Source organism: Bos javanicus, chromosome 23 (genome assembly GCF_032452875.1).
Source record: "Bos javanicus breed banteng chromosome 23, ARS-OSU_banteng_1.0, whole genome shotgun sequence".
NCBI classification, from domain to species: Eukaryota; Metazoa; Chordata; class Mammalia; order Artiodactyla; family Bovidae; genus Bos; species Bos javanicus.
Window position 1 is genome coordinate 4,248,448 of NC_083890.1, and position 17,432 is coordinate 4,265,879.

At 39.0% G+C, this 17,432-nt stretch overlaps 1 protein-coding gene across 2 annotated transcripts in view; it reads left to right on the forward strand.

Moving 5' to 3' along the window:
• COL21A1 (collagen type XXI alpha 1 chain) overlaps positions 1–17,432 on the forward strand; it is a 234,742-nt gene that overhangs the window by 132,846 nt on the left and 84,464 nt on the right. For both annotated transcript variants that reach the window (XM_061397807.1, XM_061397806.1), the window contains 2 exons: positions 7,715–7,768; positions 7,860–7,913. In XM_061397807.1, coding sequence (XP_061253791.1) covers positions 7,715–7,768; positions 7,860–7,913 — 108 coding nt within the window. The remainder of the gene's footprint in view (positions 1–7,714; positions 7,769–7,859; positions 7,914–17,432) is intronic.

Sequence of the window (17,432 nt, forward strand, 5' to 3'; positions counted from 1 at the left end):
CCCCTCAGTCTGTGTTCCCTGCCAAGCATGCTCATGGTCGCACTGTCTTCCGCTACCACTAAACACACGCACACACACGCATCCTCAGGAGTCTCACTGGTAAGCTCAAATATGGACCGTTTGCCTCAAATGAAGTATCCAGCGCCTGGGCAGTTTATCTTCCTTTTTCTAATAAAATGGTACATAAAACTCACCTCTTCTATAAAGCTTTCCTAGACAATGCTTAGTGGATTAGCTACTTCATTTTTTTTTTCAATACACCCCTTATGTAAATCTCACATATGAATCTTTCCATGTTTATCTCATGCATCTCTTAAGTAGATTACAATATATTTTATATATTATAGGTAGTGTGTACAATAATAATAATTGTGTATAATCGTTATAGATGTGAAAGCTATTTGTATATTTAATTAAATTAAGGAATTGATGACACCGAGCACTTGTGATTTTTTTTAAATTTAAATTTATTTATTTTAGTTAGAGGCTAACTACTTTACAATATTGTATTGGTTTGTTTTTAGCACTTGTGATTTTAAAGGCCAATTCATGCCTGTGTTGTATCTTCTAACTATAATCTGTCTGATTATAATGTCTGATTATAATCAGAGCTGTCTGATTATAATCTGTCTGATTATAATCAGAGCTGTTTCCACTATTATTTTTAGAGCCCTAGTTAGTGGTGACTAGTTGGACACAATGTTTATATGTTTGTTTGTTTATTTGTTTTTTCATTCTTCCACTCACATACTAGGTATTTCATTGAGTGTTCCAGGGTAAGGGAATATAGCAATGAACAAAACAGAAAAAATACCCTGCTGTTTTGGACCTCACATACCGGTGGGGAGAGACAGATAATAAATTCACAATTATGAAATAATAAAAAGTAAGCAATATTATATGGTGGGAAGTACTATGAAAAAAAGTTAGCAGCAGAGCAAGAAATGGAGTGAGGAACTATTGGTCATAAAGCATAACTTATAGAGATTATAATAGTTACTTTGAGATTATAACAGTTACTAAAATGGTACCAGTTACCTTTAAAAGTTGTGCATTCTCCTTTCGAAATAAGCTTAGTATAACTTTAAGTGTAACCTCATTCAGGGAATGAAGTAATTTACGTAACTAAGTTTAATTGAATCTGTGAATCTGAGGACAGAACAGAGCTGTATCTGCAGAGATTATTTGTCAAAGGAAGGCAGTGGTTAGCTCAAGGCGAATTATAATGGGAAAGTGGATGGTGTTGTTTTATGATTATCATTCATTCCTTTATCTGAGGCAGGGAGAACTAGATTTAGATTAAGTTTCACTTGCAGATGTTGCTGCCCACTCCCCACCTTTAGATGTTTTAATGATTTTTCAACTTTTTAAAAAGTTGAAAGTGCTATGCAAAAGTAGGTACAAAAGTACTATGCATTCAATAGAAATTATACTTTGAATTTTGATCTTTTCCTAGACTAGTGAGATGCAGTACAATGGTTTTGCCCAACTGTAGGCTAATAGAAGTCTTCTGAGCATGGTTAAGTCTTCCAGGCTACCCATGATGTTGAGTAGGTTAGGTGTATTCAGTGCATTTTCAGTTTATATTTTCAATTTAAGATGGTTTTTTCTGGACATAATCCCATTGTAAGTCAAAGAAGATCTGTATAGTAAATGTAACTTGCTTTCATTTGAATTAGAAATTCTGTTTTTTATTCCTCAAAAGCATATAACTTCTTTTCTTTATAAGTCAATTTTATAGTGATATAGATTATTTACAATAAAATACAAATACACTCATTTCAAGTCTTGACAAATGTATACACCTGTCTAATCACCACTCTAATCATGATTCTAGGTTTCCATTCCTCTAAACTCTTCTCTCTTGCCTGTGTGCAATCATTTCTCCCTTTCTGCCCTGTATTAAATAGTTCCATTGATTCTACGCCCTTCAATGTTAGCCACCAACCTACTAAAAATACTTCTGGAAGTAGGTGGATTATAAAAAAACAATCTTCATAAATGAAATAACCTTTTCAAGCTCTAGGCTTTCTTCCTGTGACTGTCATTCAATTTACTTTTTTTTTAGTCCATAAAAATATTTTTCTAATGTTTGTGCTACTATTAAGTTGATCACCAATTAAACTGTATTTCCCCCAGAGGCCATCAGTCAATGGCAGGATCAGCCATCTCTCTGCACGAGCCAGAAACCTAGGCTTCATTCCATAAATTCCAACCCCCTCACCCCCTGTTCCCCACCTTCAGGTTAGACTAAACACCCCTGAGTAGATTCAGGTTCTACCTCTCATCCTTTCCCCTGCAGGAAGCTTCCACTTCATGCATTTCCTGCCCCCTCTCATCTGTCCTCCAAGTAAGCTTTGCAGAGCTCCAGTCTGATTGTGTGACCCCCTGGCTGAGCGGCTTGGATAGGGATCGAAGACCCTCAGTGCTGTGCACTTGGCTTCCGTCTGCCCATGCCGGTCCTGTTTCAGAGCCTGCTTCTTTGTGATCTCTTTTCTTTCTTCTCATGGATGCGGCTCATCCTGTCCACTGCAGGGCAGGCTGAAGGGCTCCTTCTGATGCACTATGCTTCCTTGACTGTTCCTTTGAGCCTATCTCTTCGGGAAGCTTCTGTGGACTGCCTACCCTTCACCCCCCATAGCATCATGGTTCTTTCTTAGAGCTCAGTGTGTGTGTAATTTTATAGATATTCATGTGATTTATTTATCAAGTCATTTTAACAATCAGTTAAAGCCTATGAACTCCTTGGCTTTAGTGACAAATTAATTTCTATAATAGATATACCTGGAAAGACAATTTTATGAATATTGTTAGAATGTAGCTATGTAGAAAATTTAGTTGTGTGTAGAATTGAGTTGCCCAGAAGAATCCACAGCACACATTAAAAGTATATACTTGATTTTGGTTGCCTAGTTACCCTGGCTGGGTATCTAAGAGACTCTATTGGAAATTTGGGAAACACGGAAGAAAGTTACGTAATAGTGTAAATTTTAAATCACGTTCTTCTTTACATTTAAAAATGGAAGTAACATCCAAAGAGATTTCTCTGGATTTCATTCTCATTTTTATGTTTAGAGTATTTAAAAGAAACCAATGACTATCTTCATTACTGAAACAAAATTATACATTTAGATTGGCAGAATATTTTATGCTATGATTAGAACTAGGCTCAAAAGAAATTGTGACTCTTGCACAATGATTTTATTTTCTTAATTTCCTTTTCAAAGCTATACATCTTTCCTGGAGCATCAGAACTCTGAATCATGGAAGAAAGTAAATTGGTTCTCTATTCTTCAACCCTGAAATTTGGCAGCAAGAATATTTTTTCCTAAAAAATGACTCATTTACAAAGAGACTTTGTGTGAACGTGGAAAAGACTTTCATACTCTCAGAAATCTTGCAGTTGGGGGAAGGGTGGGTATTTGGACCTGCTAAAATTGCAAAAGGGCAAATTTAATGTTAAGTAGTATTAATTGGTCGATGATAATGTGAAAGTTGCAGTTCTACAAGAAAACACAGAAACACCTATATTCATAAAAATAAAAACTCAGTAACCTATATGAAAAGCTTATCATTTGTCCTGTTTCATGGCTTTTTTTTTTTTTTTGGTTTAAATGTACCCTGCTATGAGTCAGGCAATGTTTTATTTCTTGCTCCTCTTGGAAAGTGTTCTATGTTGTAATATTCCTCCCTGTTAACCTTTATTTTCCTGATTTTTAGTCCAAAATTTGTTTTACTGAAATTTATCCAACTTCTCCTGGTGATTTGCCTTGGGATCCCCCAGGTCGGACGTGGTTTTGGTTTTTCTTTATTTTGTTGCTAATCATGTTTCCTCTAGCTCTAAAATAATCCTTGAGCTTCTTGATACAATTAAGTTTTCAAGAATGCATCTTGTATGTTAAGAAAACAGCAGTAAGCTGGTTCTTATATAGTGGGAAGCATTGATTATTCCTGTGCTGCTGTTTTTCTAAAGACAAAGCAAACAGGCCCCTGGAAACACAGGACTTGGTTACATGTTGAGCATTGGATCTGTACATGTGCTGAGGAGAGCTTGAGGCATGACCTGATGCCCCAGGCTCTGACGGTGGCCATTAAGGCTAAAGAATAAGGTTCTGCAGGAGCGATCTATGGTTTGTACACAGTCACTGAGCCTGAAGAAAAGAAAGAAGCTTACCTTTGCTGAGATTCTAACAACTGCCAGACATTTTCACCTGTGAGTCCTCTGTTGATTTATTATTATTCTGGTTTATGGTCAGAAGCTGAGGCTTAGCTCTGTAAAATGGCTTAGCAGAAAGTCAAGGGAGGAGCAAAAATTCAGCCCCAGGTCTTTTCCAGTTTTAAAATTCATTGTCTTTCCACTTCACTGTGTTGCCTCCCAGGACTTGGGGATGTGATGAGTGTGCCTGAGGTCACATTATGAGTCAGAGGTGAGCTGGGAACACTGTCTGTGGTATCTCTACAGTGCCTTAATCCATTAAAATGTAACACATTAACTTACTCCTTCCTCAGAGGGGAGAGATGCCATGGCAGCTTTTGATCTACTAACGATTACCTTTCTGAATAAAGTAATAAAGCACATATGACATTTGGCTTGACTTTTGAAAAAAAAATGTGAAAGCAAAAATTCATTAAATGAGAACCATTGCTGATGACCAATCATTTTGATACGTAGTCAATTTCCATGGTGACTTTCTTTTGAGGAATTTTATTAACATTTCTTTCCTCTGGGTCCTCAGAATTCTAAGGCATTTAAAACAAATCTGGGGACTTCCCTGATGATCCAGTGGTTAAGACTCTGTGCTTCTCCTGCAGGGCACATGTGCTCAGTCCCTGGATGAGGAACTAGGATCCCTCATACTGTGCAGCCAATGATTATAATAATAATAATAATACCAGCACATACTAGGCATGCAATAAATGTTAGCTATTAAAAATAAAGCAATAAAAATATGATCAAATTAGTCTGGCACATGGAGTTCTTGAATCTGATTAATTGTTCTAGAGTCCTAGGACTGGATGTGCCACAAAGCATTTTCTGATGAGAGGTACATTTCTACCTGCTTGGTCTAGTTAGTTCCTAGCTATGTAACTTTTGGCAATTTCTCAGTTTCCTCATTTGCAAATGGGGATAATGTACAACCGACTTTAAAAGGTGGCTGTGAGGATTAAGTGGATTAACATATATGAAGTATATAGTCTAGAACATGATTAATAGTGTATAAATCATTGGTACTATTATTTTTTTCCCAATAATAGCAGCATGTTGTAAGTCACGTCACCCTCTCCAGATGGTGCACACAGGGTTTTGAAGGATGTAAGGTGCACCCTAAGTGGTGGCATTTTTAATGGACCTGGTTCTGTGTAGGTGCATGCTAGCAGTGGCAGCTGAAAAGCAATTCCAGGCCCATCTGATTCCAAAGGTAGAGAGAAGGAAATTCAGTGATGACTAGAGTGGCAGAGATTCCAAGCTGAACAAGCTGTGTCCATGGCTTTTCTTTCTCCTCCCTGATCTTGAGAGCATGAACCACGTGGTATTACTGCAGTTTCAACTCCAGAAGCCACACAAGCAAACGTGGTTCCTTGGGGAAAGAGAGTTTTTACACTTGCATTCTGTGTGGATGACTTGGAGGTGAATTTTTCCAATGTTTGGCTGACAAAATATGCAGCAGATGCTCTGTTCAATGATATATAGAAATAAATGATTCTTCGTCTTTCATCTCAAGGGGGCAAAATCCAGTGACACAGAGACAGTGCCATCCTAAAGAGCGGATGGTGGGTTTGGAAATTGCAGGTTGCTTTGTATGGAGTTTGAAGAGGTTCGTTTTGAGACTTGTTCATGGGGCGGAATAAAATGTTTAAGCGTGGGGCCAGTGGACTCAAGATAAATATGTGAGTTTAAGGAATACTGGAGAAAACATGATGATACATTCTGTGAACAAGCAAATGGGGGAAGACTGATGGTTGGTGATAGAAATCATAGTCACCCCCATTCTGGGAGTAGCTGAGAGCACTTTACAAAATGAGAAAGTATATAAAAAGAGAAAAACAATAATCTGAGACTGATCTTTTGAAGGCACCATTATTGTTGCTATTATTGTTATCAGAGTTAACAAAGGGTAGTAAAAGGAATATTTGAAAATTGGAATGGAAAAGCAGGGACTTCTGGTGTCTCTAAAATTGCAGCTGAAAATGTACTGACATGTAACTTGGTGGATACAAAGATCCATGCAGACACTCATGAATAGCCACATGGGAATGAAGCTTTTGGGTTTAAGAATTAGGATGTTATTGGAGACATTAATGAAATCTGTGTTAATAATCATTGACAATAGAAAACTGTACCTGAACAGTAAGATCTAAGAAAGATGGGATGTGAATAAGAGAGGGAAATGTTTGCAGGTGCCAGGTGGTCCAAGTCAACCTGACACTGATCCAGGGAAACTTGGGCAAGTGTTGAGGGTCTGAAGTTTATTTTGGAGTTTAGTGGCCATGCAGGGAGTGAAGACTGAATAGTCTGTGTCTGTCTGAAAAAGTTGTGTTTTACCAAGTTTCCAAATTCTGGAAGGATGTGTAGGACACAATGGATTTGAAAGTGACCTTAGCAGACAGCTCAGCCTTGGGAGGTAGAGGGACGCATCATAGCCGTGTTTGTGGGGTGAACTTTCTAAATAGGCAACCCAAAGTCTGTTATAGACTGATCCTGAAGAATAGCATTCATAATTTATTGCAGATGACCATAATCTGGTTTTTCCAGTGGTCATGTAATGGATGTGAGAGTTGGACTATAAAGAAAGCTGAGCACTGAAGAATTGATGTTTTTGAACTGTGGTGTTGGAGAAGACTCTTGAGAGTCCCTTGGAGTGCAAGGAGATCTAACCAGTCCATCCTAAAGGAGATCAGGCCTGGGTGTTCATTGGTAAGATGGATGTTGAAGCTGAAACTCCAATACTTTGGCCACCTGATGCCAAGAGTTGACTCATTGGGAAAGACCCTGATGCTAGGAAAGATTGAGGGCAGGAGGAGAAGGGGATGACAGAGGATGAGATGGTTGGATGGCATCACTGACTCATGGACATGAGTTTGGGTAAACTCTGGGAGTTGGTGATGGGCAGGGAGCCTGGCATGCTGTGGTTCATGGGGTCGCAAAGAGTTGGACATGACTGAGCGACTGAACTGAACTGATAATCAGGTAGTTTTAAAATGTGTCACATTTGTTTAATCCTCCAATCCTAGATGCTTTTCTTTCGAATACATTGAATATGTTTCTAATGTGCAGAACATTTCTCCGGGAACTCTGAACATTGACTCTGTATTTGCTGCTCAAAGCCTTCTTTTGCAGTGAAGCATTTCTCGATGATTTTATTGAGCTGGAGATATTTAATACTGTTTTCCTAAAGACTGGACGATGTGCATTCCTTATTAAGCATTTGCCCCTTTGTAGTTGTGGTTTCTTAAACTTCTTAAACAGTCATTAAGTGAAGTCGTAGGTGTGAGAACTGTGAGGAAGAGTGAATTCTGAAATGGAAGGCTGGGAATTCCCTGGCGGTCCAGTGGTTAACACTCTGTGCTTCTACTGTAAGGAACATGGGTTTGATCCCTGATCGAGAAACTAAGATTTCGCATGCTGCGTGGTGAAACCAAAAAGAAAATTGAAATGGAGGGCTGCCCTTTGTGAATATGATGAAATAATTATTTCTTGTTTCCTTCTCTTCAGGGATATCAGGGAATAGCAGGATCACCAGGTGTTCCAGGATCCCCGGGAATACAAGTACGTGGCCTGTGTCTTCTTATTTTAGAGGTACTGTTTCTAGTGAACCAAAGAACATAACTAACAGATTTTTATTTTGTGGTTAATTTAGGGAGCACAAGGACTGCCAGGTTACAAAGGAGAACCTGGGAGAGATGGAGAAAAGGTAAATACGCACAAACAAAGCTGGTTGTTTCAGTCACTCAAAGACAAAGGCTGTTACCTGTGATGACCCCCATTCAATGGCGTTCATCTTGGTGAAGTCCAAGATTTTGGCTCAGAAACGTCAGGGACCATTGGCTGATCAAGCACACAGGAGGCTTTTATCACCAGAACAAAGTGGTTGTCCGAAATGACCACTGGCAAATGGCACCAGTATTTGCATTGCCCTGGTGCCGTGTTCTCTGTCTGTGGCTAAGCTCCATAGGGAGCTGCCTTCTTAGAAGAGAATTATATGAGTGGAGTATGTTCCCATGTTAGTCACCTATAGCCATTTATCAGTCTCCACAATAGAAACCCATTTTAGTCTAACTGGATGGACTTCTTTCTCCTGTAGGGATTCTGTGGGTGCAGACATTTGTCTGACTTTCATTTTCTATAGCTCTGAGATTTGCCATGTTCATTTATTTATTTTTTGTTTTTTTAATTTTAGGTGCTTGGGGGTATTTAATTTATTAATGCATTCTTTGTTTAAATTGGAAGAACCATGTTCTTTAAATTTGTTCAATATTTTAGTACCTCCCCAAGGATCCAATCCTGGATCCAGGAAGCTGGCCCATATCCAAGAAGGCCATTTGGATTTGCTTAGATCGCCAAGATGATTTGTTGGCTTAATTCCTAAAGCACAATCTTATTTCTGCATTCTTTGCAGGCTCTTCTGCTGTTTGCACCTGATGAAAACTTGTGCTTAATTTTCTAGCTACAAGCCTTGCAAAATGATTGCCTTTTAAAAACAGGGTGCATGGTATTCACACCTGAGAAACACTGATCTGGACTCCATCCATTTTATATTTTTGTGATTGTTCATACTGGTTATAGGGAATTGTAGCTGCTCAAGTACTATCTCTGGATGGACCCCCTGGCAGATCTCATGATGGGGGTGCTGCTTTCAAGCTGTTTGATCTTGGCATGTGATTTGATGTCTTTGAATCTTATTTTGTCTGTTGAATCAATGGGGATTTCTTTATAGGTTTATATCACAAAATAAGTGTGATAACATATGAAAAATACTTAGTGTGGTTCCTGGTACAGGATTTTCCTTAAATAAATGTTTGTTGTTTTATTGTTCTGGTCGGTTTATCAAGGAATGAGGTTGTGGTTGGGTTGTTGCATGGGGGTGGCTGGCATGTGTCCTGGGCAGGAAATGTTAGGGCAAACAGGACAGTCAGTGACCGGAAAAGATACAGAGAAGGTGGAATCTGTCAGGGCAGCTCTGTAATGCTGGGCGGAGCTGGGGAAGACAGAGCAACAACAGCAGTTGATGGAATTCTCGAAGAAATGGTACAAAATCTTCCTGCCTCTCAAGGGACCTGGGCCTCTGTGAATGTTTTTAGCCACTGGCAATCTCTGCCTATTTTAAATGATGAAGGTGCTTCTTAGGAAGTGATGGAGAGCAGGCCAGGCCCACAGGTATGGAGATGTTTTATATTTGAATGCTCTGGGCTATCATGAGAGACCCCCAACTCCTCTATGAGAATGAGAATGAGGGATCCCATTGGGAAGCTGCAGATATTTGTTCTGAGACCACATGCCGGGCACCTCATTCTATTCTAGTGTACAGGATCATTGCTGTTTCTTTAATGTGTTCACAAGTAGCCTGATTCAGGCATGGGGTGCATATATAAAAGTATGCATGCATGAATAAATGTATTTAGGAATGGATAAATGAATATATTTGTTTAAATATTTTTGTGTTGACTTGGGTTTAAATGGTGGATTTTTATTCATTCACCATAAAAGAATTGGAGTAAAACACCTTATTTAAAAGTAAAGAACAGCAATCTATAAAAGACAGACTCACAGACACAGGGAACAGACTTGTGGTTGTCAAGGGGGAGGACGGATGGGGGAGGGAGAGAGTGGGAGGCTGGGATTAGGAAATGCAAGCTCTTATAAAAAGAGGAATAAATACAAGGTCCTACGGTACAGCACAGGGAGCTATAGTTAATATCCGCTGATAAACCATAATGGAAAAATATGAAAAAAAAATATACACACACACACACATACATATATGTATATACGTAGAGCAGCATCAGTTTGCTGTACACCAGAAACTAACACAACATTGTAAACCAACTATACTCCAATAAAATAAAATTTAGGCAAAAAAAGAACAATAATTCTATTAGTTGCCTCTTAAGCTACCTGCTCTATCATTTTGAGTCATTGTATTATCTTTAAAATAGAAGCAAGTGACTCTCAGAAAGCCGTATATTCTAATGAAGAAGACAAAATGAATAAGATGTATGTTTATATAAATTTCTCTGTTTTCAGCCTAGCAGTGATTTTGTTCAGTGTTGTTTTCTGAAGTTCATTGTTTGGGCGTCAACTCTGGTGGACGTGACTATGGGCCTAAAATCCCAATGTGTTGCCCCTAACTTCCCTCTTGACATCCCCTGTGGCTCTGAGAATTGCTTTACTGGAGAGCTACAATAGTTTAGTGAGTTAAAGGCTTTTCCTTGGTTCTCTCTCCAGAATGTTCAGCAAAGGGAAGGTTGAAAACATACCCTGGGGATGGCCTTGACTTGTGGTCAATCAGGGCATTTTTTCCAGGCATCACCCATGGCCTTCAGGGGATTGTTCCACATGTACTGTTCTCTGTTGGGATATTTTCCCAGAATAATTTCCATTTTGTGGATTTCCACTGAAAACTCTCATGGGAGTTTCCACTTAAGATAATTAAAATTATATGCACTTTCTTGCTGACTGTAACATTTGTTCCTCACATATCAGGGAAGAGAATGTATATAGATTTTGTATGGTTTCTTTTTCCCTGAATTTACAAAATTAAGAGGACATCTTATCCACCAAATGGTCTTCAGTTGATGACTTTCAGTCCAAAGCTATTCTTTGGACTCTAAGAAATACTTTAACTACTTCAAAGCACTTCCCCAACCTTAAGGAAGCCTAATATATTTAAATCATGTGGAGAAATATATTTTGTTAAAAAACATTAAGCTGGGTTGATTAACTGATGTATATTTATGGGTTTTCTAATTGACTATGAAACTTTGCATGGCAAATGTAATTTTAGAGACACAGGAAGCATTAATAATTTTTTTAAACTAGCCAGACTTTGTTCAAATTCATCATTTGGTTTTTTAGGGTTTAAGAAAAAATATATCTTAATTCTAACTAAGGTTATCTTTATGGTACCAATTATATACATTTTGTTTAGTATCTTCACCAGAGCATCAAACACTTGAATTGTCTTTTCAGGATCTCTTTGTCCACTTGCTCTCAGCATCATATCAGGGCATCATGTGATGAGCGAGCCTTTCTTAGATGAATAAGCCTCATTATCTGGGCTTTGAAAGGCAAAAGCTGAAGTGATGTTACAGTGACATCTATTACACAATCAAGGAATTCCAATATATATATGTTGAGAATAGTAATAAAGGACCCAGCTGAAAGGGTTATTAGGGAATAATATTTTAAAATTCAGCATTCCAGTGGCTTTACTTCTTCACCTCTCACCTCTAGCAGTGTTCCTGTAGATAGATTATTTTTTTTTAATAAAATTTAAACAAAGCCAGTAATGACATAGGAGGGAGACATAGAATTGGCTTAGGAAGGGGCCACTTTTTACTTCTTTATTCTTCTTTTTCCTTCTTTCTTAACTAGGGAGAGTAGTCTGCCCATGTAGATTTCTGATAGCCCCGTGGCCCAAACGTGGGTGTGTGCCCCTGTGTGTTGCAAGGTGGGGGAAGGCTTAATGCAGTGACAAGTTTCAGGCTGTACCCTGAATTTAGACTGCTTCACCTTCCTAGTCATGCTTCTTACTGTCTTTAAATCTGTTTTCCCAAATCTAGAAGGTTGGGCTACAAGTATTTCTTCAGAGCCTTGTTGTGCAGACTAACTAAGGCCAGGCATATGTTTGACCAGAATTAAACACTGTAAATTAGGGGTGATGACCATGGTCATCATGGTGATTTGTAAACTGCCAAAAAAAAAAAAAAAATTGTAGTTTATCCATTATTGTTTCTCTTAGTGTTGGATTGCACCTTCAGGAGTGCCGTAAACCTTGTTTTGCTCCCTTTACCCTCGTTGATGTGTGTGTAGCTCTATTCTGCCCTCTCTTCTGTTGCCATGGTGAACTGTCCTTGTGTAATGCCCAGCCCTCCTACGTGCTCTAGGTCTCATCCTTCTCCATTACTGTGTTATTCATTAGTCCTGCTCTTCTGTGTCTCAAGCTTTTTCTTTAAAAAAAAAAAAAATTGATTGAAATAAAGTTGATTTACAATGTTGTGCTGATTTCTTCTGTACAACAGAATGACTCAGAGTGAGCAGAATGACTCAGTTGTGTGTGTGTGTGTGTATATATATACATATATGTTCTATGGGCTTCCCAGGTGGCGCTAGTGGTAAAGAACCAGCCTGCCAATACAGGAGACATAAGAGAAGTGGGTTCGATCCCTGGGTCTGGAAGATCCCCTGGAGGAGCGCACAGCAACCCATTCCAGTATTCTTGCCTGCAGAATCCCCATGGACAGAGGAGCCTGGTGGTCTATAATTCATCGGGTCACAAAGAGTCAGGCATAACTTAAGCAACCTGGCCTGCACACATACGTTTCACATGATGTGATGTATGTAAGCATTCTTTTTCATATTCCTGCCCATTGTGGTTTGTCTGCAGGATATTCAGTACAGTTGTCTGTGCCATACAGTAGGGCCTTGTTTATGCATGCTGTAAATAACAGGTTGCATCTGCTAATCCCAGACTCCCGCTCTATGGCTCCCCCAGGCCCTCCCCCTCGGTACCCCCAGTCTGTTCTCTGTGTCTGTGAGTTTGTTTCTATTTCATGGATAAGTTCACTTGTGTCACATTTTGGATTCCACATATAAGCTGTATTTTATATATATATATAATATTATATTTATATTCCACACATAAGTATACGTCTTTCTCTTTCTGGCTTACTTCACTTAGTGTGATAATCTCTAAGTTCATCCATGTTGTTGCAAATGGCATTATTTCATTCTTTTTTTGCTGAGTAATATTCTACTGTAGATAGATAGGCAGACAGATAGACCCCATGTCTTCTTTATCCACCCATCTATTGATGGATGCTTAGGCTGTTTTTATGTCTTGGTTATTGTACATGGCACTGCTGTGAACACAGGCATGCAGATACTTATTCAAATTATAGTTTTGTTAGGTTACATGCCCAGGGGCAGGGTTGCTGGACCATATGGCTACTTTGATCTTTCTTCATTAAATTTTCCCAGTCACCCAAGGCATGACCCATCAGAAACGTACCAAGGTAAACCCACTACAAAGCTTCCTTCAGCTAGCCCCTATTTTTCTGTTTCCCATCACAATGTAAATACTCAGAAACTCTCTTGAACCCCCTCCAGGAGGTTGCCCATCCCAACCTTATGTTGCATGATTAAATCATCAGTTTCCCCTCTCTTTGAAAGCCAGGAGTTGTTGTTTTCAGGTATCTCTCTTTATCTGTGTCTCAGCAGCATTTGACACAACTATCTATTGCCTTCTTTTTGGAACTATTCTTCTCCTGGCTTCTGGGACCACATGTTCCTAGGTTTTCTCTTGCTTTCACTGGTTCCCTTTTCATGATTTAATTGTTGTCTTCTCTCTCTGTTCTCTAGATATTGGGGAGTCCCAGTTTCAACCCCATGCCCTTCCTCTCCTCCAATGATAGTTTATTATTCTATTATTATTAAATATAAATGAATATGAATATCAATTTATGTGTCAAATATATATCCACATCAGTGATAAGCATATATTGGTATCAGTGTATGTTGGGGCTTCCTAGGTGGCGCTAGTCATAAAGAACCCCCTTGCCAATACAGGTAGATGTAAGAGATGTGGGTTTGATCCTGCGTCAGGAAGATCCCTTGGAGGAGGGCATGGCAACCCATTACAGCATTCTTGCCTGGAGAATCCCTTGGACAGATGGAACCTGGTGGGCTACAGTCCATAGGGTTGCAAAGAGTCAGACATGACTCATGCATGTATGCATGCATAAGTATATGTTATAAATCGTAGAATAAATAATAAAGTATTATTAAATAAATATCCACACACACTTTTTTCTTAATGAAATGTTTTGTTTCATCTGAATCTGGAGAAATCCTGAAGTTGTTATAAGCAAGGCTCTTTTAGAAAAACTTTCTCTCCTTTGTAGAGAAGAAGTGGCACCACGGTTTCCTTCTCTCCTACCTCCTTTCCTTAGAAGCTTTTCCTCCAAGGCAGCAGGACCCTCCAGAAATCTTCTCTGGAGTCAGGCTTGGCTGAGCTTCCCTCCCATCTGTCCATGTGATGCTGACCTGTGTGTTTTGTCTTTCCCTACGTCTGCAGATGCTTTTGCAGACTCTCGACTGTTTCCCGATCCTTCACCCTCTTTCCTTTTAGGGCACTATACTGGATTCAGCCTCTCAGTTCATGATGAATAACCGTTCATTCTACGTCCTGCCTCATTTCTTAGCTGCTCTGCCACTTCTTGTCCTGTTTCCTTTTTCTCTACTGCCGTCATTGGGAAGCTTAAAACTTTTGTTGAGTTTTTACAGAATGTTTCGTCTTTTCTTGATTTCAGACTCTCATCTCTTGTCTTCACTTGAGTGTGCCCTGTGTTGTGCTCACTGATTAACTGTGGCAGGGATGCTCCGGAAGGCGTAGTCCAATGGTGACTCCCAAGCCCAAGGGAATGCCCCTGTTAGAGAGGGAATGTACTAGTAGATTTAAACAGCTACCAGTAAATCTGGCCTGAGCCCACGTGACACTTAGTGTCTGCTTTTATCTAAGAGGATAAGAAACAAAGAAGAGGTAGAAGACGTGTACTATCTTGGATGCCTGAAGGTGTTACTGTTGGGTCTAGTTTTTCTGTTTTATTTTTAGATATACTTGCGTGTATGTTATCCACATGCATTCTCTATCGCATGCCTCTTCACAAAAAGTCCTATAAGGTTAGTAGCATAAATCATGCCTTGCCCATTTTACAGTAATTCTGAGCTAGATAATCCCTTTTTTACAAGTTTGAAACTGAGAAATGAGAAACTTGTCATCTGCCTGAATTTACTCAAGAATTAGGGGTTGAAACAAAATGTCTTCATCTCAGTGTGGCTTTCTTTTCACCCTATTTTTTTTTTTTTGCTTTCACCAGAATCTTTTTTAACAGTGTGATTTTTCCTTTTTTGCTCTATTAGCTGCAGTATGGAAAGGCCTGTGAGCAGCTGAGGAGAAGGGGAGGGGAAAGGGGGGAAGGGATGAGGAAGGGCAGGGGAGGAGGGGGAAAAGGGGAGGGAGGAGGAGGCTGGAGGGATGAGTGATGGTTTGCACTGATTGCGCCATGTGAGTGGATTCATAATCTTACTTTTCCATGTGTACCTGTAAGATGTTTCTGCCATATCTCAGAAATAAAGGCTTTAAGAAAGAAAAAAAAAAAAAAATCACTTTTGAGAAGGAAGGGGTTGTTCACTTTAGATCTTGGTTCATCAAAATTTTTAAACTGCAAAATCTTTGCAGTGAAAAACTTTTGGGCATGTTCAGTTCAGTTCAGTCGCTCAGTCGTGTCCGACTCTTTGCGACCCCATGAATCGCAGCACGCCAGGCCTTCCTGTCCATCACCAACTCCTGGAGTTCACCCAGACTCACATCCATCGAGTCAGTGATGCCATCCAGCCATCTTATCCTCTTTTGTCCCCTTCTCCTCCTGCCCCCAATCCCTCCCAGCATCAGAGTCTTTTCCAATGAGTCAACTCATTTGGGCATGTAGTCCCATGTATGAATTATACACTGTGCTACTGAACAAAGGATTATATACATTAAAAACACAGACACATGTTAATTTTAAAAGAATGAGAGTTTTAAAATATTAGTTTTCATATTTTCTTGCTACTCAAAGAAGTAATCTCAGCCTAACTTTGGAGACTGTGACTCTTAATCAACCTATCAGATTGACAGTCTCATCAAAGGCATGTTCATCAGTCATAAAAGGGTTGGAGGCAACCTGGAGAAAATGGAACTACTTTACTGCAAATGTTGGATTCTCTTTGATTCTAATCTCTTGTAAACTAAGTGGAAACCAAGAGTGTGACTCCTCAAAATAATTATTTTAATGGAATTTTCTTGGAGGACTCGAGTATTTACTGTATTTTAAAAAATGGAAGTATTTTATTTATTCAGTAAATTATCATGAATCATCATTAAGTCATCAGCTAGGACAGAGTAGGTTATGCTGCAATGACAGACAAATCCCAAATGCTGATGCCTTAAAACAAAAGATTTATTGCTCATTAAATTAAACTAAGTTCTTAGCAGACTCAGGCGTGCAGAAGTTTCACTCTCTAGATTATAACTAATTATGCTACGAGGTCCTTGGAGAATCAAACAGCTGTTCTTAAACCACTTCCATTCATCATTATTTAGCCAGAGCAAATTTTGTAAACCACACCAACTTCAAGTGTCAGACAAGTGTGATTCCCCCATAAGCTTAGAAGTAAGAATATAAATATTGATAAATAATGATCACATCTACTAAGACAAAATAGGAGTGCATGGAGAATGGATGTTTTTCTCAAGGAGATTCGGGTCTAATAAATCACATGACCCATACAAAGAACTATTTGAAGAGAGATTATTGGCATTATGTGCCAAAGATGAGAGTTGAAAAAAACTCAAGCAGTTTAGTGGAAAGTTGAAAATTCAAAAAGGCTTTGTGAGTGAAACTGTAAACAGAAGCTTAATCACAGCTATAGACTTATAGGAGCTGTTTTTTTTCCAACTTAAGGAACCTCTAACTTAGGGGTGCTGTGGTTCCTTAGTGTGGGTATATTATCAACAAGACTGTAATGAACATCTTTGTATGTATTTCTCAGTAAATTTTTCTGAGTATATCCATAGGAAAAGTTCTCAGAGGTGGAATTGATTAGAGAATCAAAGGGTTAATTTCATAACTAAATTTTAATGCAAATTGTTTACCTTCAAGAAAGTGTGTACTCCATCAACAAGTATGTGGAAAATATCTTTTCCCACACATTTTTCAGCATTGATACTCATTAAAATTTCTGATTTTAATTACTATAAGTTCAAAATGATACTGGTTTGATTTGTAATTCTTTTTTAGTGAGTAAGGTAAAGTACCCTGTCATGTGATTTTGGAAACAGTATCCAGTTTAGTACAGTTCAGCCACTCAGTCATTTCTGACTCCTTGAGAGCCCACAGACTGCAGCACGCCAGGCCTCCCTGTCCACCACCAACTCCCAGAGCTTACTCAAACTCATGTCCATTAAGTCAGTGATGCTATCCAACCATCTCATCCTCTGTTGTCCCCTTCTCCTCCTGCTTTCAATATTTCCCAGCATCAGGGTCTTTTCAAATGAGTCAGTTCTTTGCATCAGGTAGCCAAAGTATTGGAGTTTCAGCATCAGTCCTTTCAGTGAATATTCAGGAGTGATTTCCTTTAGGATGGACTGGTTGGATCTCCTTGCAGTCCAAGG